Source organism: Netta rufina, assembly GCF_964035555.1.
Source record: "Netta rufina genome assembly, chromosome: 29".
NCBI classification, from domain to species: Eukaryota; Metazoa; Chordata; class Aves; order Anseriformes; family Anatidae; genus Netta; species Netta rufina.
Window position 1 is genome coordinate 816,403 of NC_140153.1, and position 22,584 is coordinate 838,986.

General features: G+C 53.6%; 3 protein-coding genes across 4 annotated transcripts in view; 1 reads left to right on the forward strand and 2 right to left on the reverse strand.

Moving 5' to 3' along the window:
- Window positions 1-7,600, forward strand: part of ASH1L (ASH1 like histone lysine methyltransferase) — a 58,206-nt gene extending 50,606 nt beyond the window's left edge. For both annotated transcript variants that reach the window (XM_084303153.1, XM_084303154.1), the window contains exons 23-28: window positions 601-739; window positions 1,328-1,500; window positions 1,955-2,121; window positions 3,283-3,323; window positions 4,040-4,341; window positions 5,287-7,600. In XM_084303153.1, the coding sequence (XP_084159279.1) occupies window positions 601-739; window positions 1,328-1,500; window positions 1,955-2,121; window positions 3,283-3,323; window positions 4,040-4,341; window positions 5,287-5,378 (914 nt within the window). In that variant the 3' untranslated portion in view covers window positions 5,379-7,600. The remainder of the gene's footprint in view (window positions 1-600; window positions 740-1,327; window positions 1,501-1,954; window positions 2,122-3,282; window positions 3,324-4,039; window positions 4,342-5,286) is intronic.
- Window positions 7,601-9,163: 1,563 nt separating this feature from the next.
- RUSC1 (RUN and SH3 domain containing 1) lies at window positions 9,164-16,012 on the reverse strand (the record flags this gene model as incomplete). The annotated part of the gene is made up of 9 exons (XM_084303171.1): window positions 9,164-9,860; window positions 10,512-10,640; window positions 11,107-12,130; window positions 12,459-12,505; window positions 12,606-12,711; window positions 12,846-13,020; window positions 13,289-13,365; window positions 13,747-13,845; window positions 14,443-16,012. 9 exons carry the CDS (start codon window positions 16,010-16,012, stop codon window positions 9,692-9,694), a joined length of 3,396 nt encoding a protein of 1,131 aa, XP_084159297.1. The 3' UTR covers window positions 9,164-9,691.
- A 989-nt stretch (window positions 16,013-17,001) lies between these two features.
- Window positions 17,002-19,834, reverse strand: FDPS (farnesyl diphosphate synthase). The gene is made up of 9 exons (XM_084303208.1): window positions 19,637-19,834; window positions 19,182-19,322; window positions 19,015-19,095; window positions 18,785-18,907; window positions 18,462-18,550; window positions 18,119-18,191; window positions 17,898-17,975; window positions 17,689-17,823; window positions 17,002-17,401 (listed from the first exon to the last, which is right to left on the reverse strand). Exons 1-9 carry the CDS (start codon window positions 19,775-19,777, stop codon window positions 17,201-17,203), a joined length of 1,062 nt encoding a protein of 353 aa, XP_084159334.1. The 5' UTR covers window positions 19,778-19,834; the 3' UTR covers window positions 17,002-17,200.
- Window positions 19,835-22,584: the final 2,750 nt, after the last annotated feature.

Genomic DNA, 22,584 nt, shown 5'->3' on the forward strand with positions numbered 1-22,584 from the left:
GCTGATCTTGTGATAAGACTGAAAAGGTTTATGACAGGATAGCATTTCTTTATGTCAGTCTGCCTTCACTGCCAGGGAGTTGCCTGAACAACTGAATTAGTCTATCTCCTAGTTCCAAGCTTGGGAACTCCTCATGTTTTCAATGAACAAGGCTGAAAAGCTTTCAACTGCCTGATGTGTGAGTGCACATTTCACTGTGATTGAATCCCTATAAATAAGTGAGGGCTCTTCAGTTAGAGGACCTCTTAAAGTCTTACTCTTTAAACATTGCAGCTATCACTAATTTGTCCATACTATCCTTATAAAAACTTATTTTGTTACATGTCCTGCCATAATTTATCTGGATTTGTTACATGTTACTATTTTCAGTGTGGGCATGCAGTTCAAGTTATGTTTAGTTCTTTGCTAGTGAAGTTTTTTCTGAAAACGATGAGGGTCACCTTTCCTTCTTTTACTGGCTCTGGATTGGTTTTGCATCACTCTGCAATTCAATGTTAGGTAGCTCTGTCATGTTAGTTTTAATGAAACCATTTACTCCTCTATTTTTGGTGTGCTGGACTGATGAGAAGTTACAGGTGTGCATTTTGTGCCTATTGCCAGGTGATTGTGTTTACCTGATGAGAGACAGCCGTAGAACTCCAGATGGACACCCTGTCCGGCAGTCATATCGGCTGCTGTCCCACATCAACAGGGAGAAACTCGATATTTTCCGCATTGAAAAACTCTGGAAAAATGAGAAGTATGTTCAAGGCATCTTTTGAATTTGAGACATTCCATATACCTACCTGTCAAAACACAGTAATTTTGTGGAAGTCTTGTTATAGCTTAAAAATGCGGGACTGAATATGGTTAAGTTACAAAGACTTGATGATTTCCCACTTGTCTCTGCATGTACTCCAGAACTGTGAAGTAAAAACATATAAAGTTGGAGGTGTAAGCAAGGGATAAGAGATACAAGTTGATATATTTCCTTCACTGTTGGAATAGGCTGAGAATACACACTGACAGCTGAATTGGCTCAGCTAATGATCACTGACTTGCTAAGCCACTGTAACATGATTAAATGCTTATGCCCCTTTGATAGCAGCATGGTAAGTGTGCTGTGTTCATAAAAATCACAATAGGAATATTTCCACTTGCTGAAGGGGATAAAGTTGAAAGTGTTATATTCATGTAAGTTTGCCTTTCATCACAGCCATTGCAAAGTACAAGGTAGATAGTTCAAAATTAAATGGAGGGCGTTATGTAAAGTTGTATCACAGGTTTATAGAAACAGTCTTTTTTTCTTCTGTTTGTTCTCTTCTCTTACCTACACATCTTCGAGCAGAGAGGAGCGGTTTGCATTTGGTCATCATTATTTCCGTCCACATGAAACACATCATTCCCCTTCTCGAAAGTTTTATCACAATGAGCTGTTCCGGGTGCCATTGTATGAAATTATCCCCTTAGAGGCTGTTGTGGGAACGTGCTGTGTTCTTGACCTATACACCTACTGCAAAGGTAAGGAAACTTAATAGGATGAGAAATTAAATTTGGGAAGTATGCTAAAATAGTTAGTGCTGCAAAAAGGCAGTAGCCAATGTTTACAGGATATCAGAGCTGAGGAGGCGCTATTGCCTTAGCACTGAACAGTGGTTTCTCTGCACAAGGGGCAGTACTGAGGAGATAGCAGCAGGGTTGTATTGCAGTGCATAAGGAAAAGAAAGTGATGGTGGTAAAAATAGTTTTGGAATTATTTGGTTGGAATCTAAAGGTTTTTCTCTTACGTTTAAACTAGGAATGTGTCCAGCATTTGTTCCCCTTGATTCAGAATTGTAATAATACCTGCCATCCCACTTAACACCCTAAAGCCCATACTTCTGACACTGTGTATGGCTTTGTACTGGTATCCTGTCTGTCTTCTCTTGAATCTGATTAATAATTTTTTCATATGTACTTCATTTTGAAACTGCAGGGAGGCCAAAAGGTGTGAAGGAGCAGGATGTATATATTTGTGATTACCGCCTTGATAAATCTGCTCACCTCTTCTACAAGATCCACCGGAATCGTTATCCTGTCTGCACCAAGCCCTATGCCTTTGACCACTTCCCCAAGAAACTCACACCCAAGAGAGACTTCTCAGTAAGTGTTTCTTCTCATAGCTTCCTTATTTTTTTACCAGAAGGCTGGACATATTTTTCGGAAGCTCCTGTCTCTCTGTTTATGAATGAAGGATTGTAAACCTGAGGAAAATGACACGTAAGCATACACAGACTGGATGAATAGTTGTCTAGAAAAAAAAACTTTGAAATAAAAATTGACTGTAGGCACAGAATATGCAATTGAAAGGCAAACAGGTGTTGAGGCAAACAAATAGTGATGTGGAAGTTTGGAGATGTTGGTTTCTGACAGAATTCTAGATGGTAATTTCATGTGAGTCGTTCCTGAACAGAGGAAATCTTAAAATTCACTTTTGGGCAGCAATTCTGCAGCTCTAAAATGATTTTGTCTGTTTCAGAGAATCACACGGCATATAGTCCAGTGCGAGTTTGTTAGCCAGTCTGTGTCAGGCTTTCTTTTCTTTGATATAATTGCTCGATATTTTAATAAACTTTGCCTATAAAATGGTTTTCAGCAGTACCTTTAAATTCCAAATACAAAAAAGCAGAATTTTCTTATTTCCATTTCTCTGCTTTATCAAATGACATACCACTTGCTTGCTTACGTAATAATCACTGAAAATGGATGTCTTATCAAAAAACAGCAGCCAAATAGGTAGGTGGCCTGATCATGAAGTACACCTTACCTTACCATGCTGCATCTGATTGTCCATTCATTTCAATCTTATTTTCCTGTATTCTATGGGAGTAGCAATTCTTCATTGTGTACATCCTCCTACACAACACTACTTCGTCTCTTGAGTTTTGAGATACCAGATCTGGCAAATTTTCTGCAAGAAAGCACTTTTCTTTGGGAGCAGAGAGGTTCTTATAGTGAATTTAGAGTAGTCTCCTAACTTGTGCTGTGCAAAAAGTAATTTTTTCATAATGGTCTATGGCTTAAAATTTATTTAGAAGATAAAAAGAATCAGCAAGTCTGGCTCTAATTTGTCCCTATTACATGAGGTTTTTATCCCTTCTCCTTCGGATTTGTCTTATGTGTGAGATACACCAGCCATGCACTGGCATATGCAGAGTGCCAGATAGGCAAGTCCTATATTGGTACTTCAATAATATTAGACCAGCACTTCCTTCCACTGTGAAGTTTATTCAGTATTAACCATAATCTTTATTGTTGTTATAGCCTCATTATGTACCAGACAACTACAAGAGAAATGGAGGCCGGTAAGTCTTACCTACCAGATTGTTGGCTGAGAAGAGATGGGATGATCCTGTTTGCTTGTCAAGTGTCCAGTGTTCTTCCTACCCATTTTCCTGGGTGCTGTGGAAATAATAAACTTAAATTCTTTAAAGCAGTTCTCTGAACTTCCAGAGAAGGAAAAGGGAATGAGGGGAAAGAGAGGGAATATAGAACCAGCCTTGGTGTTCCTTAATAATATGTTTACTAGTCAGGAAAGTACAGAAGCCATTTTGAAAGTTAGCAGAAGCAGCTGAATGTGGAAGAGAGCATAGCCCCCAGCACAGGAGGGAGATCAGTCACTGAATAGGCTGACCATGTACTCCTTGTAATAACAGCCCAGGCTAGTGCATTCTCTCAGTTCTCTTAAAGACTTTACAAATACTTACCAGGAGCCATGGTAATTGAAGAAAAAACATCAGTATGTGTTGTGCTCAACTATTTTGGCAAATGAAAATATTTATAAATTGAAATTAAAAATTAATTATTTTTTTTAAAGACTGCATTTGACCTTATGCAAATGAGGTTATAGGCCTATATCCCCCCATAGATCTGGTAGGTGTGAATGCATGTATTAATAAGTAAAATGACTGAGATTCTAGACAGTCTCCTACCTACTGAGGAGTCCTTGACTCTCTAGTAATTCACCTTTCAGGTAAGTGTCTGAAAAAATTTGGTATTTAAACTCTTCTTTTCCTGTCAGATCATCTTGGAAAACAGATCGCTCAAAACCACAGATCAAAGACTTAAACCAAGAAGAGGATTCTCTTCCACTTATTGAGGATGTATTAGGAAACCAAGAGCAAACTTCAAGTGAGGTGCCTAGCATAGAGGAGCCAGAAAAAGAGGCAGTCTCTAGTGAGACCTGTGAAACTGATAAAAAGGTGGAAGAAGGCAATTCTGACACAAGGCAGCTGTGCACTCCAGAGGAAAGGCGGCATATTCAGAGAGAGAGACTTAATCAAATCCTGCTAACCCTCTTAGAGAAAATCCCAGGGAAAAACGGTGAGATTTTATGCTGTGGTTACACAAGAGCATTTCTTCTATAGTTTGATTTTGTTTTGTTTTTTCTTTAGCTCACTGCAGACTGTGTTGATAAAATTAACACTTCTGTCTGAATATTTTGCTAGTGGACATTATTAATAATTAGCTTTATTTGCAGTAATGTTTTCTTTTGCAGCAGTAGCAGTTTTATGAATTCATATGAAATTTCTTTCTACTGACACTGTTTTGTATAGTATTTTTAGTAACCACAAAGACTGTCTGAGGACATTCCCCCATTAATCTTTGCTTACAACTGAGAAACACAACAGACATGCAAAGAAAAAAGAAAGAATTCAGGAAGTAATTTTTGACTTTTAGTGATAGTTCTTACTGTTGGGTTCTGGGTAACTTCTAAACTGTAGAATGATGGTGCAGTGGTTGCCCTGGTTAAGTAGTTCCCTGTTTTTAATTGCAATATCATTAGCTGCTGTGACAGTGGACATCCAGCAACCTGAATGTTGCTACAGGTCATCCTTTTTAACAGGCCAGTGATATTCAGAGTTCGTGCTTTGGTTGCTGGCATATGCTTCCCACATGCTGGTTTGTGTATACGTAATCATACTGTAACATGCTTCTCAGGGTGATCTAGAGATAGCTTAGATAACTATTAGAATTAAAACCTAGGATGAACTGTGTTCAGACGAGTAATTCACTTTTTTCTTTCATGTTCTGGGAACTAACACAAAATAATAATGCATAGCCTCAGAGAGTAATTTGGGTTGAGGTCTAATCATCCTCCCCTCTAAGCATGGCAAACTTCAAACAATTTGGGTTGCTCAGCACCTTGTTCAGTGGAGTTTTGAATATCACTATGGATGGAATCATCCTTTAAAAACTGTGAGTAAGGAAATAGTAAAGCTGTACCTGGTGTCACCATCTTTACAAATAGCCTGTGGTCTGTTGCAGCTATTGATGTCACTTACTTGCTGGAGGAAGGATCAGGAAGAAAACTGAGGAGGCGCACTCTCACCATCCCAGAGAGCAGCTTCAGAAAGTGATGCCACAAGAGGAAGCTGTGGTCTGGAGTCTGCTACAAGGTCTGCTGAGGACTGAGGGCAGGAGCCCAACTTCTTGTGCACCAGCCAAGGAAAAGAGGGCAGCAGAAAACTGACAAATATACAAACAGTTAGCACTTAGATGTCTGGGTTGGCAGGTTGTCCTGCCCTGCTCTGCAGTGCTCTTATGGTGTGTGTGTTATTGGGCGTGCCTTGTATTGATGTTAGGTACTGAAAAAAACCTCGTGGTTATTGTCCAGGATGGTCAAATTTAATTTATTTTTGCTTGATATTCCCACTCAGCGGAAAAAAAAAAAAAAAAAGATGGGGAGGTAAGAAGGATGAGGACAGACTTACTCTGATGAGAATATTCCCCACGTTCACCAATTAACCTGTGATTGTACAAGATACTGTTGGCACCACCATTACCCATGCCAGTGAATGAAATCCAGATGGGAGGGTGAAGGCCCAGTGGCTTAAAATTAAAGGCTGCCCTAAAGTTGTGGCCTCTGATTTGCACAAGTTCCAAGAAGAGAGAAACGTACCTGAATGTGCAAAATGTTCACCGTGGAACGGCCAGTGCACACATGTACCTTTGATCTGTGACAAGGAGCAATTTCCAAAGTCACGCTGGAGTAAAGCAAGAGTTGGTTGGTTGAGGCACTTGTACTGCATTGTAGAGGGGGGAGGGGGCGGGGTGTGATTTTTTTCACTTTTTTTCTGCAGAGAAATTTTATAAAGCAAGTCAAATCCTGACAACACCATTGCTGTTGGTTTTTTTGATAAGCTGTGGTTCTTGTGTGTCTAGTGTGTTGTGCAAATTAAAACCTGTTAAAAAGAAAAAGGAAAAAAAAAAAAAAAGGAAACCTTCACTACATGAACCGTCAAGCAGTATTCAGAGCGAGTATTTGTTGTGAACTGTAGAATATATCAACTGCTAACACTATTCTTGTGTTCTGGTTGTACAGCTTAAAATGTCCGTCTCTTAAATTAAGAGACAGTGTATCTCGCACCACCCTCTCTCTCTGCCCTGACAAAGATGATTATTCCCAAAAGTAAGAGCCAAGGCACTGAATCTCACTGCATGAAATTTCGATTTACATGGTGTACCACAAGCTAGTGCTGTAGCAGGACCCCTCGCGTTATACCGATAACCTTCCCTGGCGTGAGGAGCCACAAAGCTGTCACCTGCCTCTGGGTCCAGCCCAGGTTTTGGCAAAGGGAGGGGGTGATAGGCATACACTGACCCTTTAAGATGGCTTTGCTTTTTTGTCTTTCAGACGTACATATGCATATACAGTCCTGTTTTAGATGTTCTTATAAGAAAACCAGTTTTTAATGTGCCAAGTTGTATATATCTGCTGCGTGGATGTAAAGCAATACAGTAGTTACATGTTCCTTTTTAATGGACCAAGCTTGTCCTAATGTACATTCTTGTTATTATTATAATTATTTTACTCTTAGTGGAACATGACTCATTCCATTAACTTTTATGTGTTGATTTAAAAAGAAAAAAAAAAAAAGAAAGGAAAAAACCCTTTGAGAAAAAATATTTTATTAAAAAAAAAAAAGAAATAAGAAAATAGTTTGGAATATTTTCTTACTGTAGAGAAGCACTGTACAGTACCAGGAACCCTGAGTATAAAATACTCGTGCGTGTAGTAGGAATATCGCATGTCCAAAATCTTGAGTTGTCTCATTTAGTTTAAAACAGAAATCATTGTCTCAAATGGTGTTAAACACTAAAAAGTTTTTAAAAAATAAAGTGCGTACAGAAGCGAGACACTAGCTCTGTCATTTTATCTTTCTTTTGTTGAAAGACTAAACAAAATGTTTTTTAGACAATCAAATGTTAGGTAAGTGCAAAGAATTGTTTTTCTTACTGGTGTAGAAATTAATGACTTTTTTTATTTTTCGGTTATTTTATAATAATGAGAAGACCAGTGTGTCACCAGGATCGCTGTTTTAAGACCAGGAAGCACTACATTATTGCAAATAGATATGAACTCTTAGTCTGCATGGGTGTAGGCTGTGTGATTGCTGAAAATAAATGCTGCTAATATATTTCCTTTTTACAAAGCATATCTAAATAGATCATTGTTTTGATGTTAATCTTTGTAAATTATGTATTACCAATTTTAACATTGGATGTAATTGCATAAAAAGCCTGCATCTCAATCCTGAGAGAGTCTAGTATTAAATGGAAAATCTTTTCCTATCGATGACTTGTGGGGTGTTTTTTGACATGTCTTTGATTTTTTTTTTCTATTGCCTCTTTGCCTCGGCCCCTCCTGTCATGTCCTGCCTCTCTTTCAGCCTCATTTATGTGAGCTGTTGCCCCGTTTCTTTCAGATACCCAATTTCCTGATTGCTGATGGCATTTTGCGAGGTTGTAGCTTGATGCTGATGGTTCTGTTCAGCCCTTGGCAGGAAGGATGGTGGCAGCGTGTTTGCAGAGACAGGAGCATCAGCACAGACTTGCAGTTTGGTAGTCAGAGGATGTGTAACCGTGTACAATGGCAGGTTAGTATGTGAATAATCTATGAATTTAGTGCCTATTCCCAGAATATAGACCCCTGGTACTCAGAGGCAGTGCCCCCCATGTCTGTATAGACAGCAGAGTCAATTCCGTCAGCTCCAAGGTTTGTTAATGCATCTCAGTTGCCACTAGCATCAGATCTGAGTCACATCAGACTTTACAGTGCAAATACAAATTTGCACTGTAAGCAATATCCCCCCTGCCATTACCGAAAAGTCAAGTAAGCTAGAAAGACAGAGGTAATTAATTTTGAGTTATTGGGAGCCATCAATGTGATCATGAGGAACACACAGAATGCAGCAACGGGGAGAGACAGAAATTGAGAACATTGCATCCTGCACGCTGTCCTTTCTGAGGCGTCTTCAACCTTGCACTTCCTCCAATAGCCTCTACCAAGGTTGGCACTAATGAGATAGATGATCCTCACAAATCTTCATTTAGGGTTTAAATTTCCTCTGGTTCAAACATAATTTCTGGGAATAAATTTAGCAACTATCTGCATTAGTTACTCAGGAATGAAATAGTATACCGATGAGCCCTTTTAATGTAACTTGATATTTTTTTCCATTTCCTAGCCTGACTCTCTGTGGTGTCATTAAAACACCATGCTTGACCTGTATACTTCACAATGTCTTTTTCTTTCAACCAAAGACACCATGCCAAGGATTGTAGTGCTTCAAAAATAATAGTAATTGACAAAGTACCCGGATTAACATCCTGCTGGCTTGACCCCATTTCAAAATCCAGAGGCAGTTGTGGAATTCAATCAAACCTACTTAAGGCAATCCAAATAACATTCCAATTAAGCTGTAACATCCCTTTTCTGAGAATAAAACTTACGGAGAGAGAAATGAAAATGAGAACAGAATTAACAAAAAAAATCCACTTTATCCTCAAAGCAGGACACAGCCTATTTTCTGAAATAGTCTCATGTGCCACTGAAACTGCAGCCGTGGACTCTCCTGTGCTTCACTTTGTGCTATTGCCTGCTGTCCTGGCATCACTAGGCACCTCACAGGAGCCTGCTCCTGTTCTCTACGCACCTCCCTCTAAATGCCAGCCTGTTCCCAGCACGGCGGGACCCTGGATGGGCAGGGAGCAGCGAGCTGGGCACCAGCCCCTGTCCATGCATGCGTGGCTTTCCCCTGCAGGCACCTATCACCCAGCTCCAGCCCCAGCCACACATGTAGGGAGGGGCAACGCAGCCACTCCCAGCCCCACAGCTGCAATGATCCAGTCACAGCCGAGGACACGTAAGTCACAACCTTTATTTCCAGCTCTTTCCCCAGAACACGCTTCTTCCCGTGGTTACAACTATTTACAGTGTTGGAACAGCACACTGCTGGCTGGGGCTGGCTGGGCTGCACGCCCCAGCCATGGGGCAAAGCAAGGCAGTGGTGGACGTGGCAGTGACAGGACATGACAGCACACAGACAGCATACAGGACTGTGAGTAATGCACGGGGACAGGGGCTTTCCCTCCCTTCACACAGGCACGGGCAGCAGCTGAGACGACATCAGCGAGAGCAGGTCCCACGGAGGGGGCCTGCAGTGAATTGGCAGCAACTCCGTGGCAACATGTGCAGCAATGGCTCGCGGGACGCAGCCCTGGCAGAAGGTAGCATCGTGCTAGCAAGCAGCAGGGGCTGGCACCAGAACAAGGGCCCCCTGCAGACCTGCCAGCCCTGACGGTGGTGAAGATGTGGCAGGGAGACCGTCCTTCCCGGAGGCGGCACCTGCTTCTGCAAACTCAGCTGCTTCCTCAGGGCTCCTCTTCCTCACAAGATCAGGGATGTGTAGCCCACAGGAACAAGGCCAGTGCTGTTTCCATGGCAGCAGCGGATCCAGTCTTCATCCACAGTGGAGAGCAGCTGCAGGATGTCTCCTTTCTGGAAGCTCAGGTGCCCAGCGGCAGCACCTGTGTGGTCACACAGCGCGCGAACTTCCCTACACAACAAATGCCATCAGGGGTTCGCCTCCCCAGAAACCCCACAGATGGCTAAGAAAGGCTGGGAGAGGCTTTGATGCTCATCTGTGGCGCCAGTGACCACCAGTAGTTGATCAACAATCCCCATCACAAAAGCATCCTGCCAAGCAGACCCTTGGAACAGCATCGGAATGGGAGCAGCATTTGCAGTGAGGAGGAGGAAAGCTCTAGGTCAGTGCTGAGGAGCAGGGAGATGGCCAAATGCAGCGTGGGAGGGCCAGGCGCCCTTCTGTGCTCGCTTGGACAGGCTGTGGGAGCACACAAGTACCACCACAGCTGGGTGGGGACCTGCCACATACTTGCTCCAAACAGGGTACTATGAACCCAGAAAGCACCCAAAAAAAAAATGCTCAAAACTCCCCCACCAAAATGTCTGGGAAAAGCAACTGGTCACATGTAGGCGGGTACACACGGCCACCTGCAGCTCAGCAGAAGAAGAGGGCAATCCCCAGGGTGGGTGGTCAAGGTGCAAGTTAGCAACAGTGAGAGGTAAAATAAGAAAAGGGTATAGGATCTCTAAGCCATGCCTGGCAGCAACTGCTGCTTCTCCCCCCAAAAAGTCCACCACCAGCTTTCCAACCCCAACCATCACAGCAAGTGCCCTGCATCACCTGTGGGTCTGGGGCACGTTGGATGTGTTCCTCTCTGGCTGCTCTTGGGCATGGATCTTCTCGATCGCCAGCCCCTTCACCACCACGGCAAGGACGTGTGCACTGGGGGACAGCCAGCTGGAGGGTCTCCTGCCACAAAGGAGAGGGAAAACGCCATGAGCTAACAGCAAGCTGCTGGGGCTGGGACCGTGTCTGGGTGGGATGAGGCTTTGCGCCATGACCAGGACACCAAGAGAAACGTTGCGCCACCTGAAACCTCAAGCTGTATGTGCCAGGCACTCCTGCAGCACCAGGTGCCAGTCACCAGCAGTTCTGCTCAGCAGACCAGTTCTGGTGCTCCGGGAGCTGACTGAGCCATGGCAATACCACTACGGCCTGACCACGAGCTCCTGCTGTAAAGAACTGCCAGCATTCCATGGCAGCAGCACCTGGGACATGCACTAATCCCATGACATGGCAGAGCAGCCCAGGAACACAACCTGGATTATGGGCTCTACAAAGAAAAATAAATCAGGTATCCGTGCTGCCAGGTGAGACAACCCCTTCCTGAGCACACACTGCTTCCCCACCCCTGCCTTCCCAAGTTGGGCCTTACCTGGACCTAGCTGAGACAGTGTTGGGACCGCACGGGGAACTCCGGGCAGAGGGGCTGGTGGCTCCGAAGAGCCGGCCCAGCCAGGTGCCCTTGTTGGGGAGAGGAGCGCTGCTGGCCGTGGGGCTGGAAGGGGCTGCCCGGTTCCTATCCGCACGAGGCTCTGCAGCAGCAGCCAGGGGTTTCTCTCCAGCAGTGGGAACAGCAGGATCGGTGGGTGTGCCTGCTCCAGAGGGCAGGACGAGGTCTTCAGGGGAAGAGGTCCCAGAGGTATCAGCACTGCTGCTGGGGTTCAGACTGGAGAGTTCAGGGATAGCTTTGGTCTGAAGGAACTGCAGCTCCGTGCCTCGAGGCTCGCTTGCAGGTATTTGCGGTTGCGTCACCTGGCCAGGGCTGGAATCCTCCGTAGCCGTCTGCAGCTTCGTCCACCAGACAAAGGGGAACTTTTCCTTGCTAGGAGCAGCATAAATCCTGGAGGCCTGGCTCAGCTGGGCCCACCAGCCACCAGGGCCAGCCGCTGCATCCCAAGGGCCTGCCTCGGGCCTGCCGGTCTCTGGGGAGCTGTCAGTTCCCAAGAAAGCACGACTGAGCTGATCGCCCCACCGCAGCACGTGCTGGAAGGTCTGCTGCAGGGCAGCCCCCACCTGGGGGCTGGGGACCAGGCTGCACACAGCTGCTTGGGACTGGGACCTTGGGGTTTCCTCCACACCAGCTGCCCTCCCCAGAGCATCAGGGGGCATCTCATCTTCCAGGCTGGCCCCTGCAGTGCTGCTTTGGCCTTCCAGAGGAGGCTGCACAATCCCTCGAGCCTGAGCAGCGTGATGGGGAGGAGCTGGAGGTGACTCCAGATGACGGGACAAAGGTCTTGCGTCCACGGAGAGGTGATGGTGTTCAAAGAGCAGGTCAAGGTGGAATGTCAGCACCGAGAGGGGCTGGATGAGCAGCAGCAGTTCATCAGCAAGGTGGGGAAGAGGGCCTTGGCTCAGTGCAAAGAAGGCCGTGGGAAAATACAGCACGGATATTACACCTACGAGATATGAGCAACGCTGGAGAGCTGGCAAATGCTCCCTACCCCTTACCCACAGATTCCCCCCAGGGCCTGCTGGTCCATCCTAGCAGGTCTGACAAAGAGCTTTCTGCTGAGGGTTGTGTTGAAGATGTTCCAAATTGCCTCCCTGACTGCCTTCACCCAATGGGATGGCCACGGAAAGCAATGCCCCATTCACTGTGGGAATCCTGACCAAGCGTTTTGTGAGGAAAGGGTGTGGGAATTCCTACGCTGGCTTTCTGGCTTTGCACAAGTAGAAGAGGACTAGCTGGGGGGGGGGGACACACTTCTGGGCACTGTGTCCTACCTGGGCTATTCTGCAGGTGAGAGATCCACAGCTCCAGCTGCTTAGTACTAAGCAAAGTAAAGGAAACCAGAGTTAGAGCCCTCAGAACTCTGTTCCAGCCAGCCATCACAGCAAGGACAGCCTGGGTCAACAAGGACCAATACTCACTTCAAAAGGCCAAGGATAAAGGCATGAAACTTCTGCCTGGTGCTGTTGAGAGGGGCCAGTCCAGCCACATGCCAGCAGAGGTTTTGCAAAGAGCGGGTATTGGGCCCTGCGGAACACACAATATGCAGAAAATCACTGTGGACACAAGTCCAACCCAGTTAGATCCCAGGCTGGAAAAGGACCCCAGGCACCTTGAGGTGCTGGGCCTAATGTCTCCAGGAGCACACTCCCCACACCTACCTGTCTTCACGGAGGCTTCCACCAAGCTCCAGGGGGAATTCCTCCTCTGGCCTGTGATAACATCCTTCTGGAATGGCTTCAGCCCATCCTCCACCAAGCCATAGAGCGCAGGGCAGAGCGTGTGCAGCAGCAGGTAACCCACATCTGGGCTGAGCCAGCTGTCTCCCAGCTGCGCCTGAAGCAGGGAGGCATCAGCATTTAGGCACAAGGAGAGGGGAGGGGAAAGGGAGCACCTCACCCTGAGCCTGCAGGGGCAGATGGTGGGATTCTTCACTCCCAGCTGGTTCTGCCTGACTGTGCCACCTCCAGAGATGGGCAATCAGGATCTGACATGCACCAGGGAGCACGGCTGAGCTCCCCAAACCCCTCCTGCCAAAGCCCATGTGGCCTTTCCTTCCTTCTGACCACCCCAGCCCCATCAGAGCCTCAGCCCAGGCCCTCACCTTCTGCACCAGGTTCCGCGCAGTGCTGAAGTGGGCGATAATCTTATCCACAGCGGTGCTGACAGCAATCAACAGGGCTGCCGGACAACGGAAAGGAAGGAGTCAACGCGGCAACAAACACCATGGCTGCAGCAGCATCTGCTCCGTCCCTCTGCAGCACCATGGGGCTGACCAGCCCCGGCTGCGGCAAGCAGCAGCTCAGCACCCCAAGGCCTGGAGGAGCCGGAGAGGGGCCGGCTGGTGGGACCGGGGGCTCCAGGAGCCACTGCAGGGCAGGGGGCTGCCAGGGGGCTGCCGTGGGGACCCTCAGCTCCTCGGGGCTGCGAAGAGCGGCGGCTTCCGAAAAAAGAGCCCGGGGGGGGGGGGGGGTGCGAGCCCTGCCCCTGTGCCCGGGGCTGCCCAAGAAAGCCGGGGGCCGAGCCCCGCCGCCCACCTCCCCGCCCCCGGGGCCCCGTTACCTTTCTTCTGCTCCGCCAGGGCCCCGCGGCTTCTCCCCGAGCTCCCCCCGCAGGGCTGCGCCGCGCCCGTGGCTCCCGCGGCGGGCGGCGAGGGCCTGGCTGGAGAGAGGGGAGGCCGCGGTGAGGCTCGGGACACAGCCGGCTCCAGGCCCCGGCCCCGGGCCCCGGCCCCGGCCCCAGCCCCGGTCCGCCCCCCCCGGTCCCACTCACCGCGCCGGGGGCCGGGGCCGGGGCCGGGCCCAGCCGGGCCGCGGTCGCTCATGGAGCCGGAGGCCGCGGCCAGGCGAAGGGCGGCGGTGGAGCGGGGCGGGCCGGGCCCCGCTGCCCTTGGGGCCCGCCCAGGGCCTTACCCCGCGGGCTCGGGCGGGGCGAGAAACGAAGGGGAACGGGAGAAGAGCGGCGGGGCGAGGGAAGGGCCGAGGCCGGGGGAGACGCAGGGGGAGCGGCCCGGGGGGGGCTCCCGGCCCCCCGCAGCAGTGATGGGGGGAATCCGGGATTGCGAGGAGCCGCTGGAGCCCCCCCGGCCCCTCTGCGGCCGGGGCTGCCGGGCCTGCAGGCCGTGGATCCCGCAGCTCCTCCCGGCCCCGCGCACCGGTCCTCAAAAGGGCGATGCTATGGACCCAGTCCCCTTACCCAGCACCTGAAAGAGGGGGTGCCCTGCAGCAAGGGTGGTGGCCTCTGGTGACCCAAACTTACCCTCCTTGCAGGTCTCATCTCCTCGCTCAACCTTCCCTGGCACCCAGGGGTCCCCGCCAGGCCTCCCAAGCCTCCAAACCAGCACGTCTCCATTGCAGCCAGAGCCTGGCCCCTTCTCTTCTGGCATGCAGATCTGCGGCAGCAGCTTGCCTTCCTCAGCATCCCCCAGCTGCCCCTCTGCGATGGGCTGCAGTCCCGGGCGAGATCTCCTCCTCTTTGTCTGGTGGCTTTCTGTAGACACCAGCAATTGTCTGCCCGATGGCACGGGTGGCATCCAGCTCGAGCCACAACTGCCTGCAGACATTTCGAGGGGTGCAGACGGGTGCTGAGATGCCACCGGCTCCACCCGCTCGCTGTCTGCCTGGCCCCTGGGCTTGTTGGAGGCACTGCGGTATCGGAGCTCCTTGAAAGTGGTCACCTCTCTCTGCCTCGAACCGGGAGGCCTCGCCCGCCACTCCTGCTGAAGCTGCGGCTGGGGCAGCTCCTGGCCTGCGGTGCTGGAGAGGAGCTCGCTGGGGGGTGGCAGCTCGGTGTCTGGTGAGAAAATAATCAGCCAGTCACTTCGGTCACCCCTGGCCTGGGCGAGCGTGGTCCCAGTGGTGTTTCTCTTCCTCTTCTGGGCAAGCTCGTGGAAGGAGGTGATGTTCTTCTTGCCTCCATCTCTGCCAAGGTCACCCAAGGCGGGCTCTGGCTCAGCTGGCCTCGCGGGCAGGACCGGCTGCTCTGCTCTGTGCCCATTGAGAATCTGCAGCTGTCTCCGGGGACGGGGAGGTACGGGAGGGGGGATGCTCTTAACCCAGGTCCGTGGCTCAGGAGCACTGCTCAGACTGTGATCCTGCTGGCCTAGCACAGCCAATGCTGGAGGTGTGGCGGCTGGGTCAGGAAAGGGGTTGCAGTTAGGGTCTAGGTCAACGCAGGTGCTTGTGGTCTCTTGTGCCACTGTGCTGACAGAGGGATCGTCGTACTGGGAGTTGAGCGAGCTGCTGCTGCAGAGGCTGTCTGGGCTCTCTCCAGCCGGGATGTCTGCTTCCTGGAGCACTGCTGGGTTGAGGTTGCCATCTTTTCCATCCCATGTCCTGCCCTGGTCAGCCAGCAGCAGGTCATCCCCCACATCTTCTGTGGGAACGACATTGGGCTGATTTTCAGGGGATTGGGACCCTTCTCCTGAGAACCCCCTGCAGTACACAGACACCGGGGAGTCATCCAAGCTGAAATCCGAGCAACTACTGACAGAGGAGGAGGTGGAAGCCAGATTGCAAGGGGAAGCCACCTCCTCCTCAGCATGCAGGCAGGAGAAATCTTCTTGAGCTGCCTGGTTCTGGAGAGCCAGCGTCACAGGCAGCTCAGTGTGAGACTCGCAGCACTGGCATTTCAAAGAGGGATTGTTGGAATTGGCATCCACTTGCTCACAGTTCTCCTGACAGCCGCTGCAGCATTTCTGCTCCCCCTGACTCATGGAGTCGGAGGTCTCTTGGAGCTCCGGGTGCCGGGAGAGATGCAGCCCCAGTGAGATGTGCTGCAGGTGGATATGATTGAGGTTGCACAGCAGGCCTTTCTTCGGAGCCAGCATGATGCTGTCTTACTGGTAGCTCTGGGGCTCCTCAGAGAGCCCCACAGCTCTTCTGCTCACACCATCCAGCTCCCTGCAAACATCCAGCGTCTACTCACGCAGCGGCGGCGAAAGCAGTGGCGCAAACCCGGAGAACAACAAACTGGGAAAGAGAACAAAGATGCTGACCTTGTGGAAGTCGCCGGGCAGGGCAGGCTGCAGGGACCAGCCCGAGGGCTCACGGGGACAGAAACGCATCCAGCAACGGGGGGGGGCTCCCCCACAGCTCCCCCGGGCTCAGGCCTTGTGTCTGGGCAGGGGTCTGCAGCCGCTCGCGGCTCCCCAGGGCAGGGCTCGAGCGCAGGCTGAGGAAGCGTGGGCAGGTCCAGGCGCCCGCAGTAGCAGGGCTGGATTCCCTCTGCCAGCTCTCGGCAGCCAGGGAGCGTCTCAGAGATGCTGTCAAGGAGAAAACGCCCTTGAAACGTCAGGCAGCGAAGCTCCTGGCCTCCGGCCAAAGGAACACGGCCCCGGCAGCGCTCCGAGGGCAGCGCATCAATGGCCAAAGAAGCCCAAAACGCGCAGGGGGTGGGGGGGGTCGCTCGGCCCCGGCCTGGCCTCAGGAGGGGGCTGCAGCCCGGACACCCCTGCGGCTGCTGCCGAGCCCGGAGCCCCCCAGGCGCTGCCGAGCTCCATCCCCGTGCGTTTTGCCCCAGCCGACGGCCCCGGCTCGCCCCGCACGGCCCCGGGCTCGCCGCGGAGCCCCGCAACCGGAGGGTGCCGGGGGGGAGTCCCGAGAGCCCGACCCAGAGCTCGGAGCCTCCCCCAGCCCCTCCGCCGACCCCCGGCCCCGCTCCCCCCCACTCACCCCTCGGCGCTGCGGCGGCTCCGGGCTCTGACTGCGGCGGCGGCTGCGGGGAGGAGCCGCGGCCCCGGCCCCGCCCCGGTGAGCGCAGCCCCGGGAGGGGGGAGCCCGGCCTGCCCCCAGCGCCAAGGAACACAAGAGGCAGCAGAACGGCAATAAATTACGTTTATTGTAGCAGGCCTGGCGGCCCGAGCACCGGGAGGGGAGCTGCTACGAGCCCCGCCGACCCCAGCCTGAAGGCAGCAGGGCGGTGGCGGTGGCACCGCAGCGCACCCAGCACCGGGGCTGCCAGCCCACCTCTGGCAGCAGAGCCCGAACAGTTCACCAACAGGCCTGCCAGCACACCCTCATTTCTGTCGTTTGTAAATCTTCTGAGCTAGGCCAAGGAAAATCTCCTTTGGGAGCCGGTTGGCGTGCTTTTTGATCAGTTCCTGCAGGCGCTGATAGCTCTTCTCCTCGTACTCCTGGAAAGCAGCCTTCATGCCTAGAGTCTCGTAGAGTTCCTTCACCTTAGCCACCTTCTCTGGCTCCTTACGGCCGTAGTTCTCCTGAGAAGGCACCAGAATGAGTAAGTTTGGGGTTTAGCTTATGGCTATGACAATAGTTGCTCTTTCAAAATGTGGCAAGAGTCACCTCTTCTGTTCCCTTGTGTCTTACAGTGCTCAGAACAACTGAGCCTCCTCCCACCCCGGTACCATCACTGCTGCCATGCATAGCGCAGCTTTCCAGATACACCTTACAGCTCGACACCTCCTCTACACTGTGCCCTTAGGCAGGGAGTCTGCGTTACCTCTCCCACCATGTCAGAGCGGTTCTGTAAGCCTGCGGGCATTACCTCCAGGATCTGCCTCTGATCTGGCGTGACCCGACGCAGGCACTCCACCACCAGCCAGCTGCACTTATTGTCCTGGATATCAGTGCCAACCTTCCCTGTTAGTGCTGGGTCACCAAAGCAGTCCAGGTAATCATCCTGTACAAAGACAGAAACATGAGTACCACAACCATGTCTTACAAGTCCTGTGGGGACTGGGAGGCACCTTGTACCTGGATCTGAAAGAATTCACCCATCTCCAGCAAGATTGCTTTGGCATTGTCGTGTTCCTCCTTACTGTCAATACCAGTCTAAAAGAGAGAAGAAAAAGAAAAAAAAGCCTTCCAGTATTTGTTTTTTACACCTTCATCTCCCAGACCACCTGCTCTCTTAGACAGCCTTATGCTGTTTAGGCACCGCCTTTCCCCCCTTAACACCTTTCAACAGAACTCACCATGTACATGGCAGCAGCCACTGGCAGGTAGAAGGAGTAAAATGCGGTCTTGTACTTAACGATTGCCTTATACCTGTGGGAGAGGAACCACATTTAGTGAGAAATCCCAGGCCTTCCCTTCCCATTGGTGCCCAGCATATCAAAGACAGCAGGAGAAGTGCAGCATCACCCTCTAAACCACCTCCAAGTTCTGACAGCAGACAAAGATTTGGTCTGGACTTTGGTCTGACAGATGACAGCAGAATTTTAGCAAGCTGGTTTTGTGCTTCACAGTCCAGAAGGGACACCAGCAGAGCCACACAGCCAGCATTGGGCTGGCATCTGTCCCCTCCAATTTCTTCACCTTTGCTCACTGAAGCGATTCAAATCCACCTGGGTGACAGGAGCAGTGATGAGGTCCAGCATCTGCCCCAGCTCAGTTTGGTAGGCAGTCTGAAGAGGAAACATTTAAGGATTTATTCACATGGTCCTCAGGAAAGTCTCAACAGTACAGTAAAAACCCCCAAGTTCAGCCCCATTTTAGCTCCTTGCCAAGGCTGAAGAAGGGTGCATTTTTGGTGGGATGCCCAAGGACTTACAGAGCAGACTAAGATCCACGCACCATCAAACAGGACTGGGATTAGTCCCGAGATGGGTCCATGGAAGGAGACGTGGGGGCAGCCTCACCTGCAGAAAGAGCTCCAGCAAGTGCAGGTAGTACGGGCGCTCCCCACAGTACTTCTTCAGCATCCTGTAGACGGATGACTCGAGGAGGAAGGCATCATTGATCGCATCCAAGCCAATTCCCTCCTGCACCAGGAGGACAAGAAGAGGCTGGGTTGCAGCACACCCAACATCACGGCACCCCCACAGCCCCCCAGCAGGCAGCGACGTCCCAGCTCCACGGCCACTCTCACCTTCTTGTACCAGCAAAGCTGCCCCCGGCGCGTCAGGGACTGGTCCATGATGTCGTCGGCCACCAGGAAAAAGGCCTGGAACTGCAAAAGACTGGGTTAGGGGGCAGCTGCCCGACGGGGGCCCTCAGAGGCGGGGGGCACGGTGCGGACCCGTGCCCGGCTCTCACCAGCTCGATGCACCAGCCGACGGCCAGGGCGCAGCGGAGGCTCTCGGGGTCCTGCTGCTGGGGGCCCGCCAGCTCCCGGAAGGCTGCGAGCACCGTCAGCCCCCGGTTGTACTTCCCGCCCGGCGCGTTGTACTCCAGCACCTGTGGGGAGAGGTGAGTGGGCAACCCCCGGCCTCTCCAACACTGGAACCCCCCCCGGGACCTCACCAGGACCCCCCCGGGACCCCCCTGGGACCTAACCGGGACCCCCCCCCGGGCACCCGAACCGGGACCTCACCGGGACCCATGCCGGCCTCACTGGAACCCCCCGGGACCCCCACCAGGACCTCCCCAGGACCCAACCGGGACCCCCCCCAGGACCCCCTCCGGGCCCCCCGCCCGGGCCTTACCGGGACCCACCCCGGGACCTCACCGGGCCCCCGCCCGAGCCCCCCCCGAGCCCCTCCCGTCCTCACCTCCTTCAGCCGGGCCACGGCGTCGCCCACCTCGGGGTGCCCCAGCCCGTCCCCGGTGAGGTCCCGGACCACCTGGGGGAAGAAGCCCACGAACTCCTCCCGCTCGCCGCCCGCCGCCCGCCGCGCGCCGTCCCCGCTCATCGCGCCCTGCCCGCACCGGACCCCTCGGCCCCGCTCCTCCACGCTCGCCCCCGCGACCTCCGGGGACGGCTCCGCCCCGGCGCCGGGCGCGGGGTTTGCCGGGGCGCGTAGTCCGGAGCCAGGGGGAGCGCCGCGAGCCGCGCGGCGGGCGGACTACAACTCCCGGCGTGCCCCGCGAGGAGGGGGAGGAGCCAGCGGGCGGCCGCACCTGGCGCCTGCATTCATTGGCCCGCTCCATCGCATGAAGATGGAACCAAGGAGGCTCGGCCAATAGAAGAGCGGGAGGGGCGGCACCGAGACGCCTGATTGGTGGAGGGGGGGAATGGAGCGAGGGCGCGGCGGCAGCGCGGGGGCGGGGTCGGGACTGGGGACCGGGGACCGGGATGGGGACCGGGACCGTCCCGCGTTGCGCCCCCGGCCCTGCCCGGCCGCCGTCGGCACAGCCTGGCCCCTTCGGGGGGCTGGGGCCGGGGCAACCGGCGGCTTCCACGCGCCCCCGCTCCGCCTCGCCCCGGTGTCACCGGGAATAACGGGGCGAGGGAGGAGCCGCCGATGGGCCCGGGGCTCCTCGGGTGTCACCGAGCCTCAGCCGCGCTGTCCCGGGGCTGTCCCGGTGCTGGGCGCAGCGCGGGGGGTGCCCGTGGTGCCCGTGCCCGTGGTGCCTGTGCCCGGTGCCCGGTGCCGTGCTGGCGGTGCCGGCGCAGGGTCAGAGCCACCGGGCACAGGCCCGAGCCGAGCCCCGTGCAGGGTGTGCCGGCACTGTGGGACGGGCACTGAGCACCGCAAGCCCCCCGGCCCGCCCCGTGCTGCGTGACCTTCGTTTAATCTGTTTAATGCCCGCAGTCTGCTCCGCAATCAGCCTCCCCCCCCCCCCGGGTTAATAAACGGAAGGGAAATGGAAGGGGAAAATCAGCAAAGATTAAACGTTAATCCCCCGAGGCCCAAATGCCGGTGGGGTGAGGGGAAGGGGGGGATCTGCGGCTGTGCTGCTCCTCCTGTGCTGCCCGAGGTTGTGGGGCCGGGAGGAGGCACCCCAAGATGCTCCTCGGGGTTCCCCATCTGCTCCTGGCTGTCGGGGGAAGGCAATTAAATCCTGCTGTTAACGAGGACTGGGGCTGCCCCTCTGCGGCACCCCACCGCTGCCCCATCCCGTCCTTGTGGGCAAGGCACCGCGGCCGACGCGGGCTGCACTGAAGGAGGCTCCCTCAGACCAGCTCAGAATCTCTCTTTATTATTTAAACCCATTATGTACAACGACCAAAAAATAAATAATAATAAATAAATTAAAAAAAAAAAACGCTTTTAAATTCTCTGCAATATGAAAACTACAAGCTCTGTACATCGACTGCCGTGAGTGCAAGAGTGAAGGAGCATGGTCTTTGGTGACGAGACTCGCGCCCACTCACGCCACAGAGACGCGCACGTGGCCGGCACCCCCAGCCCTAAACCCCCAGCCGCCCCCCTCCTGCCTCCCCTCGGGGATGGGACACCGGGGTCCTGACCACCAGGGACAGGAGCTGCCGCAGCTCGCAGCAGGCGCTGGTCGCCACGGTGGAGCCGGCCGCAGCGGTGACCGGAGCGCGGGGTGGCTCCGGCTCCTGGCGCGGGTCTGCGGCCACGGGGAGGGGTGACCGGCAGCACGGCTGGCAGAAATGGTGCCGCACTCAGTGCCACCCAGCCTGGCCCACGCTCTCTGTGAGGAACACCTATGATGACCACTAAGACATCTACATCACGGGGTGTAAACACGGCCTGGGGGATGTCTGACTGCGCGGCCCGGCCGCAGACCCCTTCCCGAGGGGCTGCCGGGGAGACACCGACCATGGGGATGGAGCGGGACGCGGGAGCTGGGTGGGGAAGGGGAGTTCAAGTCCATGAAAAAAAAGGCAGTGCTGGACATCCCCTCCAACGGACACGCTAATGGATTCCCACTGGGCTGCTGCGCCCTGAGGGCTCGGCTCCTGAAGCAGACAAGTGGTTCAAACTGGTCCCAATATCCCAAAACATGAGGGGGGAGAACTGAAGGACTCACTTCAGGAAGTACTGCGTGAAACAAAACCCTCGCCCGCTGCGCCAGGCGGCTGGGGCCGGGTGTGCCAGGGCCGCCGGGTCCCACGGGCCCCGCTCAGCGGCAGCCAAGCCCCAGAGCGCGACTACAAGCCATGGGTCCTGACTCTAGTAGTGGAAAGCAGCTCGCGCAGCGCAGCGGGGTCGGGAGGGAACACTACTCTAACCAGGACTGGTAACGCGGTTGAGCCCAAAGCAACACTGTAAGCAGAGCTCAGCTGCTCGGCAGAGCCACGACTCGAACACACACGGATGACTACTGGCTCTGGAGGGGCAGTTGGGGTTGGCTGCGGAGCCCCCAAGCCCCTGCCCTTCTGTGTGGGAAGGGCAAGGGGAGGCAGCCCCGCAGCCCCACATGCCACCCAGGCGCTGCCCGGGGTTGGTGTCTCCTCAAGCCCGCCTTCTGCTCGCTGCAGCGCTGGTGATCAGCCTCTCCAGGCGGTCCATAAAGGGGACCGCAGCACGGGGTAGGAGGGGACCGAAGCCCGGACCACGCATCCCCCCTGGAGCTGCAGGCAGCCGGATTGCCCCCGCACTGCTTCCACACGGGAGCATGGCCAAGGGCCTGGGCTTGGTGCCCAGGCATGGGGCAGAGCCCCGCCAGGCACATCCCAGCCCCAGTGAGCTGCCAGCGGAGCTTTGGCAGGGCCAAGCACTCTGCAAAGGCCTTGCAGCACCTCAGAGGTGAGGCAAAGCCAGGCAGAGGCATCCCGGGGGATGCTGTGGAGGCAGAGCTGTCT

What these genes read in the sequence shown, in the direction of transcription:
- FDPS (XM_084303208.1), bottom strand. Translation starts at nt 19,777, where the DNA reads ATGAGCGGGGACGGCGCGCGGCGGGCGGCGGGCGGCGAGCGGGAGGAG. An exon ending in AATCGCTTCAGTGAGCAAAG is followed by an intron (nt 18,192 to 18,461) that starts GTGAAGAAATTG and finishes CCTCTCCCACAG; the next exon opens with GTATAAGGCAATCGTTAAGT. An exon ending in TGGCTGCTGCCATGTACATG is followed by an intron (nt 17,976 to 18,118) that starts GTGAGTTCTGTT and finishes TCTCTCTTTTAG; the next exon opens with ACTGGTATTGACAGTAAGGA.